General features: G+C 41.8%; 1 protein-coding gene across 7 annotated transcripts; it reads left to right on the forward strand.

Annotated features, from left to right (window-relative positions):
- The first annotated feature begins 6,019 nt into the window (after positions 1-6,019).
- LOC135522345 (lipolysis-stimulated lipoprotein receptor-like) lies at positions 6,020-18,195 on the forward strand. 7 transcript variants are annotated; one of them, XM_064948500.1, is made up of 12 exons: positions 8,658-8,895; positions 9,527-9,619; positions 10,114-10,443; positions 10,632-10,751; positions 11,293-11,349; positions 12,927-13,073; positions 13,758-13,961; positions 14,175-14,234; positions 14,551-14,679; positions 15,082-15,421; positions 15,540-16,008; positions 17,203-18,195. In XM_064948500.1, the coding sequence occupies exons 2-12, from the start codon at positions 9,610-9,612 to the stop codon at positions 17,236-17,238; spliced, it is 1,902 nt and encodes a 633-aa protein (XP_064804572.1). In that variant the 5' UTR covers positions 8,658-8,895; positions 9,527-9,609; the 3' UTR covers positions 17,239-18,195. The 7 variants fall into 7 exon arrangements, with proteins under 7 accessions (XP_064804568.1, XP_064804569.1, XP_064804572.1 ...); XM_064948499.1 differs by having other exon boundaries at positions 9,549-9,619; XM_064948501.1 differs by having other exon boundaries at positions 8,658-8,774; positions 9,549-9,619.
- The last annotated feature ends 496 nt before the right edge of the window (positions 18,196-18,691 follow it).

Raw genomic sequence — 18,691 nt, forward strand, 5'->3', positions numbered from 1 at the left:
TAATGCTATCCAGAGTAGCCTATTCTAGCCTCTACTTTATTTAATTGAAGTTTAGACCTTTTCAAAGCGGAGGTCTCGGTCTCCATCGAATAGCCTAAACAGGTTTATTTTTTTTAGGCTTCGCATGATAAACCGAGGTCATAAAATAATACGTTTAGGGTGTCTTTCATTTAAAAAATGGTCTATGAACTAGGGTGCCAGTCAGAATTGCAATGAATAATATTATGCTAATTAGGGTGTATCAATAATGGTATAGCCTGGGGCTCCCAGAAAGCCTGAAAAGAAAATCAATAGCCTGATAGATTAATCAATTACGGAATCCAATATTGGGGAGATATCATTCCATTCCGAAACCATTTGGTAGCTAAGCGAAATCTTGAATAAATGATGAATAGTTTGCAAAGCCAAAACAGAACATAAAAAAATGTAAACTGTGCAAAATAGCCTGTATTTCGTAGGATATGCCTATATTAATTTTAACCTGCCTTAAACTCGTAGTTTTAATACGACTTAAAGTTTGATTCTATCAAATTTGATAAGATTAATGATTAATTCAGCTTAATCGTTATCCTATTTAGTGTGTGTAATTGGTTAAATATAAGCTATTATAGTAGGACTTTTGTATTTATATTATCCTGTGCTATTTCTCTTGACCTGTTCTTAAAAAAAAGAAAATCAGATAAGGCGCGTGTAATTCCACTAACTCGTGACAGACTTTTACAATCCCGATAGTTATTAGCCTATATAAAAAAGACTTGTCCTCAGACATCACAAGGTCCATAACGAAATTCTTACCCTATAAAAACGTAGCGTTTTATTTTTCTGGCGGTTATTTGGCAGTAGATTATTAACGTGGTAGCATTTAACGGCTGATGAATTTAACTAGGCCTACATCATATTCTCCAGGCCCCATTTACGTTTTCCCAATGTCAAGATAATGATTCAGAATTACTATTTTTATTTACCCCACAGGTGGATCATTGCAGCATGTTCAGGGTAGTAGTTAGTTGTAGATTTACCCAATCTGTGTGTGCCTGCGTGTTTGCTGTAGCAGTGTGCAGTGGTGTAAAGTACTTATGTAAAAATATGTTAAAGTACTACTAAAGTCATTATTTTATGGTATCTGTTCTTTACTATTTATATTTCTGACAACTTTTACTTTACTACATTTCTAAAGAAAATAATCGACATTTTACTACATACATTTTCCCGGACACCCAAAAGTACTCGTTACATTTTGAATGCTTAGCAGGACAGGACAATGGTGTAATTCCCGCACTTATCAACCAAATATCTCTGGTCATCCCTATTGCCTCTGATCTGACAGACTCACTAAGCACAAATGCTTCAATTGTAAATTACGTCTGAGTGTTGGAGTGTGTCCCTGGCAATCTGTAAATAAATAAAAAGCAAGAAAATTGTGCTGTCTGGTTTGCTTAATGTAAGGAATTTGAAATAATTTGTGCTTTTACTTTTGATACTTAAGTATGTTTAAAACAAAATACTTTTACTCAAGTAGTATTTTACTGGTTGACTTCACTTGAGTCATTTTCTATTAAGGTATCTTTACTTTTACTCAAGTATGACATTTGGGTACTTTTTCCACCATTGGCGGTGCGTGGGGTAAAATCACTGGGGAAGCCAAGCCATGTATTGTGATAATTGTGTTGTTTGCTCTTTAACCTGTTAGTTCATATGCCTTGCGACAGTGATATATAGGCCTAAGGCCGAGACAATTAGAAGACAGTGGCAGAATAAATTCAACCACACCTTTGTTTCGTCACAAAACCAGAGAGCAACCTCTGTCCGGTGAAGTCCACAAAGCATATTGCATGTAACAAACAGTTATGGTAAAGCAAATTAAACCAAAATTTTCTGACCACTAAAACAACCACGAAGAGTTACTGCAAATTGCAAAGAAAACAGGAGCTGCCTCCACTCTTCCAGCACTATTTCAACTTCAACCTCATCAAACCACCTATGCTTAGTCTAATAAAGTGACAACAAAAAGATACCAAAAACAATTTAGTCCAATCAATGTAAGCTAAATATCATGTGGCTGTCCATGGTTCTGATTTCTGTGTGTGTGTGTGTGTGTGTCCGAAGGTGCGCGTCTGTGCAAGTAGAAAAATACATGTTGACTCACCCTACTTGTAGAGAAACACCAATGCCATCCTCCTCTCTTTCATGTTGAAACAGTATCACTCTGTCATACAGTACACTGTGTTTGCAGTACTTCTGAAATCAATAACTTTGAACAAAATAGGTGCTTTTGGTATTGTTAAAACAATTAAAACAAAACCTAACCTCAATTTCCTGTGTTTCCAGTGTTTCTCCAGTTCTTAATCATCAGTGCACTAATTCAAGACTCTGCTGGTGAGCTCTGCCTTTTTGTCAATGTTTGCTCTTTAAACGTTTTGAGAATTTTTTTGCAATGAAAAGCTCGATGCATTCTGATGTGTTTAAATTGATAGAGTCATGTCTTTACAGTCATGTAAAGAACTCTACTTGACTGACACATACACAGGAAGTGGAACACTCTCAGGAACACTCCTGTAAGTGAGGCTGTGTGATCAGTTTAAACCAGTAGAGGGATTTTCTCTCTCCCTATGTCTCTTTCCTTCTCTCTCTCCCCCACTCTGTGTGAGATGTGTATTGCTTTAAACAACTAATCAACCACGGATGTTTAGTTGTGTGGCTTTTAACTATTATTTTTGGATCAACCAATAAAAATGTCATGGAGATTAAAAAAAGTTAAATCCATCTAAACTCAGTAAAAAAAGAAACGTCCTCTCACTGACAACTGCAACAACTACATTCAGCAAATGTAACATGTGTAAATATTTGTATGAACATAACAAGATTCAACAACTGACATTAACTGAACAAGTTCCACAGACATGTGACTAATAGAAATGGAATATTGTGTCCCTGAACAAAGGGGGGGTCAAAATCAAAAGTAACAGTCAGTATCTGGTGTGGCCACCAGCTGCATTAAGTTCTGCAGTGCATCTCCTCCTCATGGACTGCACCAGATTTGCCAGTTCTTGCTGTGAGATGTTACCCCACTTTTCCACCAAGGCACCTGCAAGTTCCTGGACATTTCTAGCCCTCACCCTCCGATCCAACAGGTCCCAGACGTGCTCAATGGGATTGAGCTCCGAGCTCTTCGCTGGCCATGGCAGAACACTGACATTCCTGTCTTGCAGGAAATAAAGCAGAGAATGAGCAGTATGACTGGTGGCATTGTCATGCTGGAGGGTCATGTCAGGACGAGCCTGCAGGAAGGGTACCACACGAGGGAGGAGGATGTCTTCCCTGTAACGCACAGCATTGAGATTGCCTGCAATGACAACAAGCTCAGTCCGATGATGCTGTGACACACCGCCCCAGACCATGACGGACCCTCCACCTCCAAATTGATCCCACTCCAGAGTACAGGCCTCGGTGTAACGCTCATTCCTTCGACGATAAACGCGAATCCGACCAATCTGAGACAAAACCGCGACTCGTTAGGGAAGATAACTTTTTGCCAGTCCTGTCTGGTCCAGCGACGGTGGGTTTGTGCTCATAGGCGACGTTGTTGCCGGTGATGTCTGGTGAGGACCTGCCTTACAACAGGCCTACAAGCCCTCAGTCCAGCCTCTCTCAGCCTATTGCGAAGAGTCTGAGCACTGATGGAGGGATTGTGCGTCTTGGTGTAATTCGGGCAGTTGTTGTTGCCATCCTGTACCTGTCCCGCAGGTGTGATGTTCGGATGTACCGATCCTGTGCAGGTGTTGTTACACGTGGTCTGCCACTGTGAGGACGATCAGCTGTCCGTCCTGTCTCCCTGTAGCCCTGTCTTAGGCGTCTCACAGTACGGACATTGCAATTTATTGCCCTGGCCACATTTGCAGTCCTCATGCCTCCTTGCAGCATGCCTAAGGTACGATCACACAGATGAGCAGGGACCCTGGGCATCTTTCTTTTGGTGTTTTTCAGAGTCAGTAGAAAGGCCTACAGTGCCTTGCGAAAGTATTCGGCCCCCTTGAACTTCGTGACCTTTTGCCACATTTCAGGCTTCGAACAAAGATATAAAACTGTATTTTTTTGTGAAGAATCAACAACAAGTGGGACACAATCATGAAGTGGAACGACATTTATTGGATATTTCAAACTTTTTTTAACAAATGAAAAACTGAAAAATTGGGCGTGCAAAATTATTCAGCCCCTTTACTTTCAGTGCAGCAAACTCTCTGCAGACGTTCAGTGAGGATCTCTGAATGATCCAATGTTGACCTAAATGACTAATGATGATAAATACAATCTACCTGTGTGTAATCAAGTCTCCGTATAAATGCACCTGCACTGTGATAGTCTCAGAGGTCCGTTAAAAGCGCAGAGAGCATCATGAAGAACAAGGAACACACCAGGCAGGTCCGAGATACTGTTGTGAAGAAGTTTAAAGCCGGATTTGGATACAAAAAGATTTCCAAAGCTTTAAACATCCCAAGGAGCACTGTGCAAGCGATAATATTGAAATGGAAGGAGTATCAGACCACTGCAAATCTACCAAGACCTGGCCATCCCTCTAAACTGTCAGCTCATACAAGGAGAAGACTGATCAGAGATGCAGCCAAGAGGCCCATGATCACTCTGGATGAACTGCAAAGATCTACAGCTGAGGTGGGAGACTCTGTCCATAGGACAACAATCAGTCGTATATTGCACAAATCTGGCCTTTATGGAAGAGTGGCAAGAAGAAAGCCATTTCTTGAAGATATCCATAAAAAGTGTCATTTAAAGTTTGCCACAAGCCACCTGGGAGACACACCAAACATGTGGAAGAAGGTGCTCTGGTCAGATGAAACCAAAATTGAACTTTTTGGCAACAATGCAAAACGTTATGTTTGGCGTAAAAGCAATACAGCTCATCACCCTGACCACCCTATCCCCACTGTCAAACATGGTGGTGGCAGCATCATGGTTTGGGCCTGCTTTTCTTCAGCAGGGACAGGGAAGATGGTTAAAATTGATGGGAAGATGGATGGAGCCAAATACAGGACCATTCTGGAAGAAAACATGATGGAGTCTGCAAAAGACCTGAGACTGGGACGGAGATTTGTCTTCCAACAAGACAATGATCCAAAACATAAAGCAAAATCTACAATGGAATGGTTCAAAAATAAACATATCCAGGTGTTAGAATGGCCAAGTCAAAGTCCAGACCTGAATCCAATCGAGAATCTGTGGAAAGAACTGAAAACTGCTGTTCACAAATGCTCTCCATCCAACCTCACTGAGCTCGAGCTGTTATGCAAGGAGGAATGGGAAAAAATTTCAGTCTCTCGATGTGCAAAACTGATAGAGACATACCCCAAGCGACTTAAAGCTGTAATCGCAGCAAAAGGTGGCGCTACAAAGTATTAACTTAAGGGGGCTGAATAATTTTGCACGCCCAATTTTTCAGTTTCTGATTTGTTAAAAAAGTTTGAAATATCCAATAAATGTCGTTCCACTTCATGATTGTGTCCCACTTGTTTTTGATTCTTCACAAAAAAATACAGTTTTATATCTTTATGTTTGAAGCCTGAAATGTGGCAAAAGGTCGCAAAGTTCAAGGGGGCCGAATACTTTCGCAAGGCACTGTATTTAATGTCATAAGTTTTCATAACTGTGACCTTAATTGCGTACCGTCTGTAAGCTGTTAGTGTCTTAACGACCGTTCCACAGGTGCATGTTCATTAATTGTTTATGGCTTAATAAAGATCTGTGTATTTATTTGGATTTTTACGAATTATCTTTGAAAGACAGTGTCGTGAAAAAGGGACGTTTCTTTTTTTCGCTGAGTTTATATGATCAAGCTGCTCAGGAAAATGTAATATTCCAAATGTGTTAATTTTAATTTTCCTACTTGCTGCCTTTGTGTTCATCCATGCCTCCTTTTTGTGTTATCTCAGGAAGTTGTTCAGCCTGCAATGACGACGGATGTGAAAAAGTGCAGACAATATATGGATCGGATGACACCCTATTGTATCAGAGAAGTAACCCCATGGAAAACCTCACAAGTTGTTCCACCACCTCTGCACCACCTCCTCAGAGTCGGATATGCATTGTGTGTCTTGCTGATACCAGAGCTATGGTCCTCTTTTGCTCAGACAGCGAGGAAGCAGCTGGGCCACTCGACTGGGAGATTGATGGCGTCCGATTGAAAAACATCTCTATGGTTGGTAAGTATAACATATTGCTGAAATAGGACTTAATAGTGAATTAAAGCAATTTGACAAAACAGATTTTGATATACCATTCAACCGTCAGGATGGGAAATCTATCTTCAAAGTTGTATATTGTCTTTTGTTTTTAAAATGTGATTTGTTATTCTATAAATAAGTAATTCAAATACCCTTCCCTCAATTGATGTTTATAATCATGTACTGTTTTAATGACAGACTGCCCTTGCCATGAAGACTGTCCCTCGTACAATAGGTAACTGCCTTGCTGGTCTTCTATCTGGAATTTTATTCCTCATCATGTCTTCTCTACTTTTGGTGGCCTTAACTTCATGTTGTTTTGCAATTAAAATATTGACAAAGTTCCAGTGAAACTTTCTGCTTTTCATCGGCAGGTTTTCTTGTCATGGTCCTTAATTTATGAACACAATTTTTCTCCACATAGATATTATATATGGAATGATCGGGATATATTGTATAAAAATACGTCTTTGTTTTTAGAATATTGGTTCCAAAATAATATCCTATTGGTGAGCCAACTGGTAAATGCAGAGGGTCTTTTACTCAGTTATAAGGAATTCCTATCATTTTACAAGGTCCCTGTAACACCTAAAGATGTTGCAATTGTTTTAGATGCCATTCCCTCAGGTGTTGCTCTGTTATTCAAGAACGTGTCAAGACCTGACTCTCAGAGCCTACCTTCTATTGACCCTGTTGACTCATCAGTAGGAAAGATTTGTTTCTCTTTTGGTCCATTCAACAACAGAGCAATGCAAACCTTGTTTCAGCAGGATGTTGTACCTTATGTCATGCCTTATTGGAATGGATTTATTGATAACATCTGTTGGAAAAAGTTTGGATGTTGCCACACACATACCTACTTGTTAACAAAATGAAGGAAGTTTCTTTTAAAATGATTCATAAATATTATCCTGCCAACCACTATATGAAGAAGTTTAAGGAAAACATCAACTCAAATTGCTCCTTTTGTAATGACCACCCAGAAACAGTGTTGAATCTTTTTTGGCATTGTATGCATGTAAGAAAACTTTACATACGATAGAAATAAGCTGAAATATTTTTATGTAATTAATTTCATTATTCTTTTGGCCAAATTTCATATATACAAATGTAAATTTACAAACAAAAAAACTGATTTTCTTACCCTACAAAAATAAATGTAACTGTATTTTAAGACAGTTAAATACTCCTACTAACAAAAAAGTTGTATGTATGTCCCTTAAAAGTGTATGTATGTACCTTAAGATCCTTGTGTAATTGTAATGTCATATTGTACCCCCTAGCTCGATTGTCCATTGTATATAATCTATATATACTCGTGTTCCCTCATGTACTTTCTGTATTGAGTTGTTGTTAATAAAAAATAAAAATAAACTGCCGTGCTGATTAACTGTCAGCTTGGGGATTCGATATGAGGATGGTTTGTTGATAAGCAATTTACCCTATGCGTGAAATGCCAGTAAAAGCATTTGTGGGCTTCAATTATTAAGCCATAATGCCCGAGGAGGGTGACCAATATTCTGCGGCCAAGGGCTGTTCTTAGTCACAATGCAACTCGGAGTGCCTGGACCCAGCCCTTAGCCATGGTATATTAGCCATATACCAACTTATTGCTATTATAAACTGTAGAGCAGTAAAAATACATATTTTGTCATAGCCATGGTATATGGTCTGATATACCATGGCTGTCAGTCAATCAGCATTCAGGGCTCGAACCACCCAGTTTATTTCTATTTGAGTTGGTTTCTATTTGAGTTTGATTTGTGGACTTCCAAGTATTTCATTTTTTTCCTTGAAGAAACGTTGTTTTACATAGTTTTCCCTCTGAATGTCCTTAGCGATGGTATCCTACAAGTTTCACATGGTTTTGATTGGGATTCCTGAAACCACTTCATACAGATTCTTACATCAGTGTTTTAACAGATGTTTACCTATCCCACTGTCCCCGGGCGCCGAAGACGGAGATGTCGATTATGGCAGCCCCCGCACCTCTCTGATTCAGAGGGGTTGGGTTAAATGCGGAAGACACATTTCAGTTGAACGCATTTAGTTGTACACTGACTAGGTATCCCCCTTTCCCTTAAAACAGTGTTTTACTAGGCCAGAAGCTTGAGATCGCAACATTTCTAATGCTTAGTATTGAGGGGGAATAATAACTAGTTTCGAGTTGGGCAATACCAACTATCACTCCCGGTAGTTTGAAGTGGAACGGGTGTATCCCAGGTCACGTTCAAAGGTACATTATCAATGCAGAGGGCGATAAACTGTAATTGGAAAAAAAAGTATTCATGTTTTTTTTTCTCAACACAATTCACATTCAAATCTTAGGGGTGGACAATGGAAACTAGTTTCCAAAGGCCACCCCTAGGATTCACATCGAACGTCCCCCTGTTGGGCCAGAGGTTTGGCAGTCTCACCTGTCAGGTCCGCCTCCTACTCGCATACCTACACCGCGAGACAAAATGTCGGAAGTAGGCCTATCTAGTTAAAAAAAAAATACATGGTTGCGGTTTTTCAAGGTTTCGAATGGCTTTTATGCAGGTCTTTAATTCATTACTATACATAGTTTCAATTTAAAAGACTCAATTTAAAAACTAACATATATTCACTTCGGATCGAAAAATGTTCTTGACTTTCGTCGTGACCGTCCTTATGGCAACAGGTAGGGAGAGGAAATTGAATGTTTTTCAAGGCAGGGTCAGGGCCCAATTTAATCAGTACGTTTGTTACTGATGTGCGTATTTATTAGTACTCCTTATTTTAAACAGTTTATATGATCTAATGTTGACTTATTTTGATGTCGAATTCGTAGGCTAAAGTAGCCTCGGCCTCGATTGTTTTTGTTATCGTAAGAGGTAACCTGGATCTCTGGAGTTCGTTGTTTTATCAGGTGTTGGCCACCAAATGGTTAAATCTGTATTCATTTGAACGTTTATAAATGCTAATCATCTGTTGGCTTCATGACGTGCCCGAAATACTATGTTTATGTATTTTTTTTTACAGTTTTGTGTAGGCTTTGTAGAATCATCACCTATAAATATTGAGTGTTTTCCTAAAGAAAGAAAATAGCCCTATGTATTCAGATAATGAGTGATTTTGTGATTTATTAGTTAACTCACAGATTTCCAGTATATTTACATGTCAGAATATAATACATTCATGATTACTAGAGACTTTAATCATAGTCAAAGCCTTTAAAAAAAGGCTTTACTTTCAGATCAAGTATTCATCATATCATTGCTATTTTTTTGTCTCCTGACATTTTTTTGTACTCAAACATGGCATGGAATAAGATGAAGGGGTGTAATTCCACAGGGATGCTATCTTTTTGACAATTGAAGAACGGTGAAGCAATCTTAGCAAGTTGAAGTTTCTGATGAAGCTAAGTAACAGCATCTAATATGTTCATGCCAAATGCCCATGTCTGCCTTATACATTTGATACAATTTTACCCCCTATGAAATGTATAATTCAGTCTAAGCTGAATTATGACATCATCTCACTGAGTCTAGGGCTAGGCTATTACTCAAATGTGGAGTTTTGTTGATGAAACATGCCCAGCTGAAGGTCTTGGTGACTCATTGCATCTACTCTCTATGATACCAGTCTTTAGTTATGAAATACCTTTGTGAATGTCACTTACAGACTGGTCAACTTCCTGCCACACCCAGAGTGCCTTAAATCTCACTCAAACAGAGCTGCTGAATTGCGAACTAAATTAGAAAATGTAACAATTAATGTACTCACAAGAAAAGTTAGCTGCCATCAGTTAACAACAAATACTTTCTTGCGCACTGTTATGGGTGGTGAAGATATCGATCTCTACCTGCATGCATTGAGACAAACTATCCTCTTTAAAGACCCCCTATTCTCTCTCCAGGGTCCACTATGGCCATCTCTGTCCAGTGTCCTGTCAAGAGGTATGTGGTCATCCTGTTCCAGCCGGTCACACTCACCTGCAACTTCCAGACGTCTTCCACGCAGCCGCCCGTCATCACCTGGAGGTACAAGTCCTACTGCAGGGACCCCATCCAGGCAGCCCTGAACCCCAGCAGTGCTGACAACATCCTGTCCCAGAACAACCCTAACTACAACGCCAACATTGAGTGTGCCGACAACTTGCGGACGGTGCGCATCGTGGCCTCCAAGCAGGGCAGTGCTGTTACTCTGGGCCTGGAGTACCAGGGGCGCAAAGTCAGCATCTTGAACAGTGAGTTTGGCTTTTAGTGATTTCAAATGTGATGTGTGTGTGGGGGGGCGGGCAAGCGCACCGGTGTGTGTATATGTGCCTGTCTCTCTCTGTCTGCGTGTTACTTCCATTACAAAACTCCTATACCACAAGGAGTCTTGTCTGTTGCCAGTGTCCCCTCATCAAACCCACCCTACTTGTCTCTTTAGACGCAGACCTGAACCTTGCCCAGACGGCGTGGGGAGACAGCGGCGTGTATGTGTGCTCTGTGGTGTCTTCTCAGGATCTGACAGGAAACAGTGAGGACTACACAGAGCTCATAGTGCTGGGTGAGTGGCTCCTATCCTCATAGACCATTTTCAGAGTTCCCCTGACCTGTTGTCATCTATCCACCCTTCCACCACCACCCCTCCATCTCTCTACCAAGTCCTATTCTACTGCTCCTCACAGAACTGCTGTCCTTTTGAGGAACAATCACTAATTTTCTCTGTGCTAGTTTCCCCTTAGTTTGCTTGGGTTTATTTGTTGAGTTAGCTGGGCACCGTGTGGAGCAACACAACATCTGATAGCAATAGCAATCAAATGTAAAAGATCTTGAAAAGCCAAGTCCAATTTTCAGGCAGTTCCACAATTTCCAAATTTGCTATTTGATTCCTGGTTGTGCTTAATGAGACTGCTCAGTGACGTTTTTCGGAAGGATCCATGGCTTCTATTTTGAAGTGATTCGTGAATCATGGACCACTTAGCAGGGACTTCCAAGAAGGACAAGTTGTCGTGAGGGAGACTCAAGAGGGCAAAGGTGTAGTCATTTATTAGAAAGATAGATTTTAAATAGATTTTAAAATAATTGTGGCTTTCTTTCTTTCACAGAGAGAAAGTCAAATACCACTGACCTCCTGCCTGAGATTGACTTACTGGTTATGGAAGGTACTTTCCAATTTGCCCCTTATAATCAGTAGAGCCTAACCCAGCCAATCAGTAGAGCCTAAGAGCCCTGTTTTTTAAGATATGTCAACTATGCCACTGTTTTATGTTCAGTTTCCGGTGAATAACATTTGGCCTGAACCCACAGCTTTGAATGGGACAACATATGGTGTGGTTAGAAAATGTAGTCTGAGAAGCAGGCCTCCCTTGAGAAAGGCTGACAAAAACTAAAGTTTTGCTGGTTTACTTTATCAAGCCTGGTTTACTTTAACAAGCTTGTTGATGTTTTTATCAAGGTTGTTGGTGCAACGATTTTGGCTGTACTGAATCAAGCCTTGGTCAATTTTGAAACATTACAACACCTTCAATGTCTACGTTTTAGTATGAGGAGCCACATTGCTTAACATTTCAAAGTAATGCTCATCAGACAGCTAAAAAGCTTTAACCCCCCCCCTCTTTACAATGATCTTGTTTTGACTTGTCCTTGCATGGAAAGTCCCCTCACAACAACATAAAAAACTGATTGTTAACCCTTGAAATATACAATTAGTTGGTTGCGTTGATTAAAAAGTGATATTCAACTCTAACTTGCTTCTTCTCCTTCACGGTCAAGACTGCAAAACTCTCAGCAGAACATAACTATAGCCCTAAAGGCTGTGACATTGTTGCAATATGAGGCCACTCAGCACATAGCTCTGGTCTGTTTTTGTCGGCTCAAACCGCAAATGAACTCTTTTTCAGTCAGACTGCAGCCTATGACATTTATAGGCGATGTGTGGTTGAAGTGAGTATGTCCTCTGTCACTATATTGGCATATATTGTTTTTCTTTCCCGTGCAGCTAGCTCCCTCATCTGACAGAATGACTCACGTGAAATCTGGTTTCTCTGATGTCTGAAATGAACCTCTCGTGTAGATGCTCCAATGTTTACTGCTTGTCATTGTGACTTTTCACCCAATACATACTGTAGCCTTTGCATACTAGACTGACCATTGGACGAGCCAAGCTACAGGTTATAATACAAATGTTTATTTTTCTATACTAGGGCTCTGTTCAAGTGTTCTTGATAGACTTGTAAATTGTCATTTTCTGGTCCACATTTTTGAAGAAATTAGCGTTTGTCAAGTTGGCTATTTGAACAGTAGAAGTGTTCCACTTCTCTGGTTTAAACAGAGCCAAGGGAAACCTAGAACTGCCTGAACAAGTGCTATGTGAATACAGAAACATTAATATTCAACCACGCTGATAGACACCCAGAGAACACAGAGATGTTTCATTTTGACTGAATGGCATACACATTAGCTTGCCCATACAAACATACATAATTGGGGTGGCAGGGTAGCCTAGTGGTTAGAGCGTTGGACTAGTAATCGAAAGGTTGCAAGTTCGAATCCCCGAGCTGACAAGGTACAAATCTGTTGTTCTGCCCCTGAACAGGCAGTTAACCCACTGTTCCTAGGCCGTCATTGAAAATAAGAATTTGTTCTTAACTGACTTGCCTAGTAAAATGTAAAATAAAGGTAAAATAAAAAAATAAAAATAATTATAATATCTCTGTCTCTCTCTCTTCTCTGTCTACAGACTGGTTGTTGGTGGTACTGGTAGTGTTTGGCTTCCTGCTGCTGTTGCTCCTCATAGCGATCTGCTGGTGCCAGTGCTGCCCCCACACCTGCTGCTGCTACATCAGCTGCCCCTGCTGCCCTGAGAAATGCTGCTGCCCACGGGCACGTAAGTACCACTCTCCACCACTCTGTAGAAAACCCCCGCCACCACCAGCCCTACATGTTCCTCTTCCACTGGGCACAGAGCATCCTGCTTCCATGCCACCTTCACATTAGTATGCCCATTCCATTCAAGCAAACTCCTTTTTCTCATTCAGTTTCACTTTGCCAGTTTGTGACCCTGGCACTGTTTACCTTTCATTTGCCATTCTCATGTACATGTTATTTATACAGTATGTGCTGCTACTCTTATCTTCTTGGGGCTCCCAAGTGGCGCAGCAGTCTAAGGCACTGCATCTCAGTGCTAAAGGCGTCACTACGGACCCTGGTTTGATTCCAGGCTGTATCCCAACCGGCTGTGATTGGGAGTCCCGTAGGGCGGCGCACAATTAGTGTTAGGGTTTGGCCATGGTAGGCCGTCATTGTAAATAAGAATTGGTTCAGAACTGACTTGCCTAGTTAAATAAAGGTTAAATAAAAACAAATACAATACAGTTCATAGAAAGGCATAAGGTTTTACTCACAACACACTAGTTGTATTGAATTTCATCATGACTTACAATTAAACACATTTTAACAGACCAATAAAGTAAACCCTGGGAAATGAGGCCTCCAGAATATGCAGTTACAGTATGCGACCTAACTACAGCATTAATGTGTCGTAACACTGAACTGACTCCTCTCAATTCAGTGTATGAAGCAGGCAAGGCGGTGAAGTCGGGCATCCCCAGCCACTACGTCCCCACGCTCTATACTCCCAGCATGTACCCCCAGCCACCCTACGGAGGTGGCATGCAACAGCCCGGCATACCCATGCTGCCCCTGCCCCAGGGAATGGGCAGCCCCCCACTGCACCCCAACGGCTACGGACGGGAGTATGACAGAGCCAGCTCAGGTGACTTACAGCCCATCTCCAGTTTTAATGTGACAATTAACTAGATAAAAGCAAGGACTTGATGTGTGACTTTCGTTTCTCAGTTTTGTTTGGACTGATGCTCCTCTTGCTCTCAGATCTCACTACTGCACGTTTTTGCAGCAATGTGGTTTTCAACGCTGGTGTGAGGAACATTTTTGTTGATAAATCTCTGTTTTTGTTTTCTGTTTGTAGTTGGACAAGGCTCCCAGGTGCCTTTGCTGCATGACCAGGACAGTGGCGCAGGAGACCAAAGTGAGTAGTCAAAATGGTTACTTCAAAATCCTCAGTCTGTTTGATTATTTGTGATAATACATAAGTCTAATCAGACCTATAGCTCAGCCCCCAAAGCATCTTGGGGAGGCTGAGAAATGTCAGCATATTTCATCTTGTCACTAGGGTTGGGCTCAGTACCATTTCCATTCAGTCAATTCACAAAGTAAACTGAAATTCCCATTCCAATTTTCCTCATTGCTTTTCAAAGGAATTTTAGTTTACTTCCTGAATTGAAATGGAATTGAGACCAACCCTGCTTGTCACAATGTCTCATGATTTACTCCCTCCTCCTCAGCTCGGAGTGGGTACCGTATCCAGGTGGACCCAGATGGGAACGCAACGCGAGCCATCTACTACATGGAGAGACAGCTAGCCAACCTGGACCCCACACGGTCTGGTGATGCCGCTGGGAAGTACAACCGCTGTGAGTCTTACATCTACACATAAACACACCCATGTCAACTGTACTGTACTGCGGAGTTCGGGGCCTGTAATCACAAAGAGCCTCAGAGTAGGAGTGCATGTTCTAGGATCAGTTGAAACTTTTAAATCATAGGAGACGCTTTTTGAATATGGTCCCTAGGCTCGTCTCTTAATCAATGTTGTGGTTTGTGGTTGTTCAATTGAAAGGGTCAAGTTTTCGTTCATTTCACATGGAGCCTTCAACGGGCTTCATCAACTTTAATGTGTTGTAATGTCCTTTGATAGGGCTTTTTAAATCTGACTCGTGCTTGATCTATGTCTGTCTTTCTTGAGCGTTTCCCCATCCTCTTCCTTTTTCCTTCTCCTCTCCACCCTTCTTTCTCTCTCTGTCGCTCTCTCTCAGTGGATGGGGGGATGAGCGAGGTGAGCTCCCTACACAATGACTCCCGGGGCCGTGGCGGCGGCCGCTCCCAGGCCCCGCCCCTCGCCACCTTGTACGACCAGGACGAGGCCATGAGCACCATCAGCAGCGTGTCCGCGCACGGCCAGCGGGGGCGTGACGACTACCCGCGGCGAGGAGGTGGGCCCTCCCCCCACATGGGGGCCCAGGGACGCGCTCGCTCCATGGACAATCTGGATGACATTGCCCGCCGAGGCCGCTACCCCAGAGACCCCCGGGATCCCCGCGACGACTACCCTCCCCAACGCCGTACCGGAGGAGGAGGAGCCAGAGATCGCAGAGGGTGAGGTTCTTATTTGGCGCCTCTCTCACTCTTTCTCCTTCTAGTGCATGAGCCTTACCTCTCAGAGGTCAAATCTGGGGAAGAAAATTATTCGACCCACTGTTTTTTCTCCTCTCAGCTCGGATGATGACTTTAGCAGCCGCGGAGGCTACGACCGCGGCCGTGACTTTGACGACCGCAGACGGCGCGAGCCCTCCCCTGACGACCGTCGCCGCAGAGGCAGCCCGGTCAGCGGTCTGCAGGGGAGACGTAGCCGTGACGACCTGATGACCATCGAACGTGATCGGGAGCGTGGTGGCGGCCGTGGCGGTGGGCGGGACGCCTACGATGATAGCTTTCTGCGGGAAGCCATGGAGAAGAAGCATCTAGGCGAGCAGCAGAGGGCGAGGAGCCGCGAGCACCTGGACAGCGACAGCGAGCGCTCGGACCGAGGCAGGGCCCCCCGCGGACCCCCTCCACTCCCCATGTCCCCGCCCTCCGCCTACCCTGTCCGTCGCTACGATGACAACTACCCAGCCCCTCCCCCGCCCCCCTACATTAGTGATGACGAGAGCTTGACGTCCTGCAAGAAGAGCAACCTGCGCAAGGTCAGTCATCACAGAGTTTTGCATATGGACATTGAGCATTCAGGGTGCCGCTCAAGGCCATTGCCAAAATGCCTCATTGATTGTTTCATTCATAGAACTACTTTCATCAACATAGTTAAATAGATACTTCGGGATTTTGGCAATGAAGACCTTTATCTACTTCCCCAGATTCCGATGAACTAGTGGATGCCCTTTTTTATGTCTCTGCGTGCAGCCTGAAGGGAAAGATAGCATGCTGTTCCCATAGCATTTCAGTCATTACGAGACATAAAAATGTTATCCACCAGTTTTACCTAAACATCAGACTGTTACCATGGTTATTCCATGGATAATCAGTCAAAGAAGTCACTGAAAAGACGCAATAGTCTCTACAAGCCAGAATGTTGACTAAATTGGTTGTCCGTGCTTTTGGTCCTTTTGCCGGAAGGTAGTGGAGATCAAATGTCCACAGTAAAGTATTGTTTCCCCAACTTTTTGCGGCCCCGGTAGGTTTATGTCGCATGTATTTTCCATTTCCTGATGCAGTTCACGTGATGCACAATATGTAAAGAATAGTCGAATGTAACCGAACGTTGTCGACTGAAGTCCATTCCCTCACAATCATTTGGAAGTGCTTGTGAAATCTGCTCGCTGATTGCGTGCGATAACGTTCGGTCTCTGCTTCGGGAAAAGCTCAGCCATTGTTGACATATTGTGCAAGTAGCGTGTGAATTGCATCATAATTGAAACTACAAACCGATATACAGACCAGCATAGTGAAAGTCGGGTTAATAACAATACTCTGGGTATTTTGTGTCAGATTAAGGTAAAGTATGTTCAAATAAAGTTTATTCAGCATTCTTACTTGGGATGGGACTGTTCACAAAAGGGAGTCTATATGTTAGAGACGATAGAAGAGTCTTCCACTCTTGAATTTGTAGAGGCGACAACAAGTTCCTCTGACTCTGGGGAGGTAGATAAAGGGCTTCATTGCCAAAATCCCCAAGTATCCCTTTAATGCCTGTTACAAAATAGTATAATCATATTCAGCAGAACAAACAAACAAATATCCAGATCCTAGTTTTGCCAGAATTGTGGTGGTATGTTTTAGCAGGTTTTTAGCTTGTTGTCTCTAGATAGATAGTAATGCTTTATAGTACAGTATCAGGCCAACTCATCGTTCTGTTTGTTTCAACTCTCTTTCTTTTCTGACAGAATGGAGCTGTGAGTCGGGAGAGTCTGGTGGTGTGAGACGTTCAGTATCCCCCAGCATAACTGTTCTGTCCCGTAACACAATGACCAATTGTCTATGTAAATAGTACTAATGTTGCAAACTTGCTACCGTGATTTTATATTCAATGCCTAAACTAAGATATCAAAATTTGACGGTGCAAATATATCTACAAATGACCTTATTGTGGTAATTTAGTAATTGATTGCTTCATATTTACTGAAAACATTGTCAGCCTTATGTCCTCTCAATTCATTTTAATGTACAGAATAGCTCTAACTGAAGTGCTAAGTGTAGTGTGTGGTTGAACATACCGAGGGCTTAATTAAAGTAGACTACGCTGGAATGGCAGTAGCCAAAGTAAACCAAAAAGGGTTTTTCCATTCACTCTTTTTATCCATTCATTTTCACTTTACAGTCATCTTACAGTCAATGGGAGTATGAATGTGAGTAACCCGGAGCTTTAAGTTTCTAAAGCAAGTATTAATTTTAACTTTTAATTACTTACTGTGAGAAATCATGGACTTATTTTATTGAAAATTAGATCATGCTGTACATTTGAAATGGAATAGATTTTATTAGGGTGGGAGGTAGCCTAGCAGTTAAGAGAGTTCTTCACTTAGTCGCAGTGCCGACTAAGTGAAAAATCTGCTAATGTACCCTTGAGCAAGGCACTTTACCTTAATTGCTCTGTATAAGAGCGTCTACTAAATGACTAAAATCGAATAATAGCCATGTTATTTTTACATTGCGTTTATCATTGTATTTATAGTATTGGATTAGTTTTAACTGTCTGTCCAGCATGTATTTGTCATGAATAATGTCAGCCATAGGCAGATTATATATATTTTTTTACATTGCTATGAAAAATGAACTTGCTGCATTGTTGTACAGTCTACTTGTCATACTCACTGTCCGTACTGTGTTTACTGTGATTTACAACAGGCGTCATTTTACAATAAATCTTTTTCAAAATGCTCAGTGGTTTTTTCTCTCTATAAAATACATTCTATGGGGCGAACTTCTACTTAAGTCAAATATTCACTTAGTCATGCATTGATGTCAATTGGAAACTAAGTGAAAATTCAATAATAAGCGATCTGACATGCTGTTCTAGGAGGTACCACCGGACGTCACTGTCTTGTTTCTGTGGCATGAAGAAGAGCTGTTCGCTGAGGGAGTATCATGCAGGGAATACTGTATGACATACAGAAGGCACGATAGTATTTCAATATTTGTTTATGTCTTTATGGGTATCTACTATTTGACCACATGAATGTCATTACCATACGTTGTCTTTCCTATTTTCATAGATTGAAATCTTAAGGCCTTTTGCTATTGCTTGTCCAATTTCCATGTTCAACATCTGCCAATATGTATACATGATGGATGTGGTGTAACGCTGTGTATGACTGAACGGTGCCCTCTGTTTATACCTGTTATTGAAATATGTTCAGGATTTTGAATTGTTGC

The sequence above is a fragment of the Oncorhynchus masou genome, chromosome 30 (assembly GCF_036934945.1).
Source record: "Oncorhynchus masou masou isolate Uvic2021 chromosome 30, UVic_Omas_1.1, whole genome shotgun sequence".
NCBI lineage: Eukaryota > Metazoa > Chordata > Actinopteri > Salmoniformes > Salmonidae > Oncorhynchus > Oncorhynchus masou.